The sequence below is a fragment of the Theobroma cacao genome, chromosome 1, assembly GCF_053813885.1.
Source record: "Theobroma cacao isolate CCN51 chromosome 1, ASM5381388v1, whole genome shotgun sequence".
Lineage (NCBI taxonomy): Eukaryota > Viridiplantae > Streptophyta > Magnoliopsida > Malvales > Malvaceae > Theobroma > Theobroma cacao.
This window is the reverse complement of record NC_142639.1, coordinates 3,501,989-3,508,681: the sequence shown is the minus strand read 5'-3', so window position 1 is coordinate 3,508,681 and position 6,693 is coordinate 3,501,989. Positions and strand designations below refer to the sequence as shown.

Here is a 6,693-nt window from a genome sequence, read left to right as displayed (position 1 = left end):
AAAGGGAGCACCAAAGTTGTTAATGTCAGAATTGGCGTGCATTTCGTTGTAAGAATGAAGACAGTGAAACCAAAAACCAAAAACAAAGATTGAAAACTTTGGTGGGGTCCTCTTGTCTTTTTTCTTTTTCCCTTCTCTTTTACATTACAAAGGTGAAATATATAAAAAGTTTACAAAGTTTTCTTTTTTTTCTTTTTTAATTCTCAAAACCCAAAAAGGAGGGCGGTCAACTTTGGTTTTTTATTTACATAAAGAAAGTTTGAATTTTTGGAGTGAAGGGTGGTGGGGGTTGAAATCAGAATATATGTGGGATAAGAGGGTAAGGAATTTGTAGTGGTGGCGGTGGGGGGTGGGGGCGGTGGTGCTGATTCAAAGGAGATGAAAGAGAGAGAGAGAGAGAGAGAGAGAGAGAGAGAGAGAGAACATTCTGAGATTTGGCTTTTTGTGGGAAATGTTAAGAGAGGGGGACTGGAAGAAATGATGGCTGTCAAAAGATGAGGACCAGCTCATTTTTTTGATGTGATTTTTGGTTGGGTAGTTTTTATGCTATGTGGGGCTTTTATTTTCTGGTTTGGTGTTTTTCTGGTGTCCCGGCTAAAAAAAGATAATAGTGGTTGCTTCATGCACTGAACAATTAACATCCAGCTAGCTCTTTTGCCTATTGATGATAGATGTTGGATTCTTTGTACTTGGAAGAGTGAGAGTAAAGGGAGCTGCTTTGGGACATTTTAAGGCTCTTTTTCTAGTGACCCCTCCAAGGTGTGCTCAGATTCTAATGCTCCACATCTATTTCTCTTTTTCATGTTTTTGATGGCCTATTTTTGAATCAAGCACTTTGTTTTTTTTCTCTCGTTTGAGGTGGATTTTGAGTCCTTTCTTTGGTTTTCTTCTTTTGTTCTTTACCGTTGAGGAATAATTCGAAATGAGATTATGATCTTGTTGATGTGATGCTGCTTTTTGTGTTATTGGGTATATTTAAAGTTCTTTCATTTTTTTTGTCTTAAAACGGCAAAGGGAAGGTGTTTTCTTCTGTGCTTTTCGAGCTGAACATGAATTCTTGTGGTTCAGTTGGTAGTGCTTTATTTTGATGAAAGAACATGGGGATGTTCTTGAGTTCATATTTGTGTCACATTTCTGAATTTTTGATTATGGTAAAATTTACCAGTTTCTCCTCTCTACTTTGGAGTAATTTTATTGGAATTGATGTTTGCTTGAGCAACTTTTTATTTTAAAAACCTCTAAAATTTGCTTCATGTCCACTAATTTGTTGGTTCTTCAACTAATACCGAGAAATGCTGTTCCTTTCCTTGCAGGTTTTCTAACTGAAGCATAGGAGTAAAAGGTTAAAGTCTTAACAGAAGAGTTGTAAAGGAATGTGGATTCTGGATTTTGGGGTTTAGAGATTCTTGTGGACCAGAAAAGTTCTTGGTAATGTTGTAGGGGTGTGTGTGTGTGTGTGTGTGAGAGAGAGAGAGAGAGAGAGAGAGAGAGATAGATCCATTTGGAAAACAGAAAACAAAGAGAATAAGATAAACAAATAAGGGGAGGGCGGTGGTGTCAGTTTTGAGCAAGTGGGGGTGTCTTTGGTTTTGAGAATTATATATGTTTGAGAGTGTGTGTTGTCCATGTCTCCCTAGCTGACCCTTTCAGCCCGGAGTCCTTGCTTTCTGTTGCCAACTGAGGAAGCAACTACTTCCTTTGGGGTCTCTTCCTAGTCAAGTGACCAGTTTGTTAAAAATCACTCTAGCTCCATTTATTTCTTCTCCCTTTATGTGGCCTCATTTTGTGTGAAAGATTCGGTCATACTAAGAAATGCACATGATTTCTTTTGATCCATCCTTCCTAACATTGAAATTGAAATATTTTTAACATTGAGGAGCTCAGTTAGTGGAGAGTTCCTTTTGTGGTGATTTTGGTACTGATTTGTGCCAGTGGAATATTTGTAGATTTGAGAGGAGGTGAAATTTGGAGTGTTAGAAAGAGAAGAGAGGTTTCAATCTTCCTTTAGCAAGATGAAGTTTATGAAACTGGGATCTAAGCCTGATTCATTTCAGACTGATGGAGACAATATCAGGTGAGTTTGAGATCTTCCTTTATGGATGCTAAAACTTTTGATTCTTTGTCTTCTTCTTTTCTTTTTTCCGTCTCAGTATGCTGGACAGACATTATGTAGTAATTACTTTCATTAGCCTTAATATTACTTGCTTCTCCTTTGCTAACTTCTCTTTCCCCTTCCCTTTCCAATTGATTTTTCCCCATATGGTAATTTACAGGAGCATTTATTGTTCTGAGTTTTCCTCCTCTGGCACTAACAAGTGCCAAAAAAATGCCCAAATCTTATCTTAAAAATCATATTTTTAAGGTGGAATGACTTTTGACACACCAGGAACTTATCTGTTGAGAAATATGGGACACATATTATTGTACTAAAAGTTTTGGGTTTTCCAAAACCAGAGGAAGCAAATGCATTTTAGAAATGCGCATTGGTAAGCCCGTTGGCTTATTATTGGGATTACATTAGCCCTTAAGATTATGAATTTATTATTGAAGATTGAAGTATCTATTCTTCCCCAGTTCTTATATCTAGATAACACTGTTCTTTCCATAGTGTTTGATTGCAATATTTATTTCTGGTTTGGTTGCATAAAAGGTTGAACACAACAGTGAGACCTGAATACAGAGCTCTTCTCCTAGTTTCCCTAATAATTTTCTACATTGATAGTTGAACAAACATGTAATAGTACAGAGATGACAAAACAATCATTCCCAACCTCTATTGCAGAGAAGAAAAAGGAATAATTATATTTTGGGTAAAAATAGTATCAACAGAGAATGTTTGGCAAGCATCTGTGTTTCAAGTGTTTTTGGGTACTCTGCATTTTTATGAATATTTATCTGATTGAGCTTTGAGACATGATAAACTTCATTAGGTATTTCTCATATGTATTCAGCAATGATCAAAGGTGTTTCTTAAAGCTGAACTTAAAACCCTTTACTACTTTAAGATACTTCGATTCTATACGAACGTTACCATTTATAATTGAAGTTATATGTTCTTTAATGATGAATGCTTACATAGTTAAATCGTGAAGTCTATACTGAATGGTTGTTTTACTTGGCTCAACCCATTATTGGATGGGGATTAATAGAAGGTTAATATTTAACCATGGAATGCTTGAAAAGTTATTGGCTTTCGAGTGAATGGATTACAGGTCATATTGGTCGTCAAACCAAGTTACCAGTAAATACAAAGAATCATGTGCTATTAAGCAAATTGTCCTCACAGTGTTTTTTTTTTTTTTGGAGGGAGGGAGTGGGTATGGTGCTTGTAGTGAACTTCCACTTAGTTGTGGTGACTTAACTGCTTCTACTTTGTGTAACACCTGGTCTGTTACTCTATTTTTGTTTCTTATTGATGACAGAGAGAGACAGAATGACCTTGACTTATAAATGAAACCTTTATTTATGAATTGAATGTCAACAATGTAATTGTTTGTAAAGTTTTGTCATAATTCTGCTTACATTTTCCCAAATTCAAGTTAGTGAATATTTGTGCATTAATATTTTTCTGACATGACTAGACAAACATTTATCTCAGGTATGTTGCAACTGAGTTGGCAACTGACTTAGTCGTTAACATCGGGGATGTGAAATTCTATCTGCATAAGGTACCGATATCAATCTGTCATCATACGAAGGATACAGTGTTTTGATTATCATAGGAGATGTAAATGATTTATATATTCAATTCTTATATTTGTGTGGACCAATGAGCCAATATATTTTTGCATCAACCAGAAATTGTCAAACAGATTGTCTATCTCTAGAAGGTTATTTGATAGGCGGGCATCTTATTTAGGTCTTTTGTTTCACACCACTGGTGTGTGGATTAGTTTTCTCGGTCTAATCATCATAATGGTGTCTGTTAATGGTCCAACTTGTTGACTAGGCAAATAAGTATAATTCTAAAAGGGCCAATTTAATTTTGTCCATAGTGCAATTCTTTTTAGTCCCTATACTTTCTTGGTAGCTCACGTATATAACCATAATTTTTCTGTAGTTCCCCTTGTTATCCAAAAGTGCACGCTTGCAGAAGCTGGTTGCAACATCAAGTGATGAGAACAGTGATGAAATCCACATTCAAGATATTCCTGGTGGACCTGCTGCTTTTGAAATATGTGCTAAGTTTTGTTATGGTATGACAGTCACTCTCAACGCATACAATGTTGTCGCTGCTAGATGTGCGGCAGAATACCTTGAGATGTATGAAACTGTTGAGAAAGGAAACCTTATCTATAAGATTGATGTCTTCCTCAATTTAAGTATATTCAGGAGCTGGAAAGATTCCATCATTGTTCTTCAAACAACAAAATCTCTACTTCCGTGGTCTGAGGAAATAAAGGTGGTCAGCCACTGCCTTGATTCCATAGCTTCCAAGGCCTCCATTGATACTTCCAAGGTGGAGTGGTCATACACCTATAATAGGAAGAAGCTCCCATCAGAGAACGGAAATAGTCCGCAGTGGAATGGTGTAAGAAAACCACAAATGGTTCCAAAGGACTGGTGGGTAGAAGATCTTTGTGAGCTTCATATTGATTTATACAAGCGTGTGATAACAACAATTAAAACAAAAAGCAGAGTTTCTGGTGATGTAATTGGAGAAGCCCTAAATGCATATGCCCTGAGAAGATTGCCTGGATTTAGCAAGGGTATGGTCCAGAATAATGATTTCATAAAGTATAGGTCGTTGGTGGAGACCATTGTACGGCTGCTGCCCACTGAGAGAGGAACTGTTTCTTGTAGCTTCTTGCTTAGATTATTAAGAGCTGCAATTTTATTGGATTGTGGAGAAATGGAGAGAAATGAGTTGATGAGGAGAATTGGCCAGCAGCTTCCGGAGGCAACAGTGACTGATCTTCTGATTCGAGCGCCAGCTGGAGAAGCAACAATATATGATGTTGACATTGTTCACAACTTAGTTGAGGAGTTTGTGACTCACAGTTCTCAAATTGACCCCACTGATAATGAATTCCAGAAGAGTAGAAGCCCCAAGTTTGGACCAGATGCTTGTAAAGTGTTGGTAGCAAAGCTAATTGATGGCTACCTTGCTGAAATTGCACGAGATCCAAATTTGCATCTGTCAAAATTTGTCTATCTTGCAGAAATTGTAGCAAGCTTCTCTAGACCTTCTCATGATGGACTTTACCGTGCCATAGACACGTATCTGAAGGTAATTTCGAAGGTCTCAGCTCTGGTTTTTTTACTTTTGATCCATCTTTTCTCTCTTTCCTTCATTCCTGTATATCAAATTAAAAATTTTTCTAAAACAAAATACAGTTTAGACTGACCAAATGTGCTTTTATAAGAGCTATATATCAATTTTCAGATTAACAACTAAAACTAGTTTTTTCCTCTCAATACAGGAACACCCTGGAATCAGCAAGAGTGAGAGAAAGAGAATATGCAGGTTAATGGACTGCAGGAAGTTGTCAGCCGAGGCCTGTATGCATGCTGTGCAAAATGAGAGGCTCCCATTGCGTGTTGTTGTGCAAGTCCTCTTCTTTGAGCAAGTGAGGGCTACGGCATCAGCTGGCAACAGCACACCTGATCTTCCAGGGTCCATTAGAGCCCTACTCCCTGGTGGGTCTCATGGCAGCTCAAGGTCCACTACAACCAACACTGAAGAGGATTGGGATTCTGTGCCAACAGCCGAGGATATCAAGGCTTTGAAAGGGGAGCTTGCTACTCTAAGATTAGGCAGTAGTGGGACTGATAGAAACGGAAATGATGCTGCTAAAAGTGATGCCGAAAAGATTGCTGCTAATAGAATGAAAGGTTTGGTCATGTCAAAGATCTTCTCAAAACTTTGGTCAAGTAAGGAAAGACACGGTGAAATTAGCAGCTCTGACACATCAGAGAGCCCTGGATCAGTCAATGCAGAAGAAACAAAGTCCACCCCATCCAGAAGTAGGAGACATTCACTATCTTAGTTCAGAATGTGCTTAGCAGAATCGGAAGCATGCCTTGTTCGGCTTTGTAAAATTGTCTCAAAATGACGGTAGGAGATTAGAACCCTCTGACTTTTTTCTAGCTGGTTTACCACTTGGATTTTTCGAGCAAATGGAATGAGGCAATATCGAATAGCACGGGGATGGTTTTGTAAGAGAGATTCACTGTCACATATCGTTCCCTGAGCGGTGGAGGCTCTAGGTTGTTCATTGTTGCAACAAGTGAAAAAGCAAAAATAAAATTAAAAATGAAGGGCTGCTAAGTTTCTTAACCAAAGTTCTGGTATCATGTTAAGGTATCCAATCAAAAACCAAAATAGGATCCCAAGTTTGCAACAATTCCAAATTAAGCTGATCTGAAATAATGCTACTTTTCAAGTCATGGATGGTTGGATCATTACTTTGTGTAATCACTTTTTCTGAGTTTGGAATTCTATCAACGGCTGATCTGACTCATCTGAGTGTTAACTATCAAGCCATCCCTGAAAAAGGAAATATCTATTGAATGAAAACTAAGCTTAAGCCAGGACAAGTTCTGCTTTATCCCTTTGGTTGATATAACTAACAACTCAGAAGAGGCAAAGCACAGATTGCAATGGGTAACAACAAAAATATTTTGAAGGGAAATTAAGAGATCATTAATCATTATGGTTCCAAATTAAGACAAATTGAATGGTGAACATTT

General features: G+C 37.6%; 1 protein-coding gene across 8 annotated transcripts; it reads left to right on the top strand.

The window, feature by feature from the left end:
- Positions 1-279: 279 nt before the first annotated feature.
- Positions 280-6,285, top strand: LOC18611273 (phototropic-responsive NPH3 family protein NPY5). 8 transcript variants are annotated; one of them, XM_007047438.3, is made up of 6 exons: positions 280-759; positions 1,314-1,342; positions 1,947-2,074; positions 3,599-3,668; positions 4,061-5,230; positions 5,424-6,285. In XM_007047438.3, exons 3-6 carry the CDS (start codon positions 2,013-2,015, stop codon positions 5,988-5,990), a joined length of 1,869 nt encoding a protein of 622 aa, XP_007047500.3. In that variant the 5' UTR covers positions 280-759; positions 1,314-1,342; positions 1,947-2,012; the 3' UTR covers positions 5,991-6,285. The 8 variants fall into 8 exon arrangements, with proteins under 8 accessions (XP_007047500.3, XP_007047501.3, XP_017985429.2 ...); XM_007047439.3 differs by having other exon boundaries at positions 1,314-1,428; XM_018129940.2 differs by having other exon boundaries at positions 1,314-1,726.
- The last annotated feature ends 408 nt before the right edge of the window (positions 6,286-6,693 follow it).

Coding starts and splice junctions, on each gene's coding strand:
- LOC18611273 (XM_007047440.3), top strand. CDS start 2,013: ATGAAGTTTATGAAACTGGGATCTAAGCCTGATTCATTTCAGACTGAT. Junction 2,075..3,598: donor ACTGATGGAGACAATATCAG/GTGAGTTTGAGA, acceptor CATTTATCTCAG/GTATGTTGCAACTGAGTTGG. Junction 3,669..4,060: donor TGAAATTCTATCTGCATAAG/GTACCGATATCA, acceptor ATTTTTCTGTAG/TTCCCCTTGTTATCCAAAAG.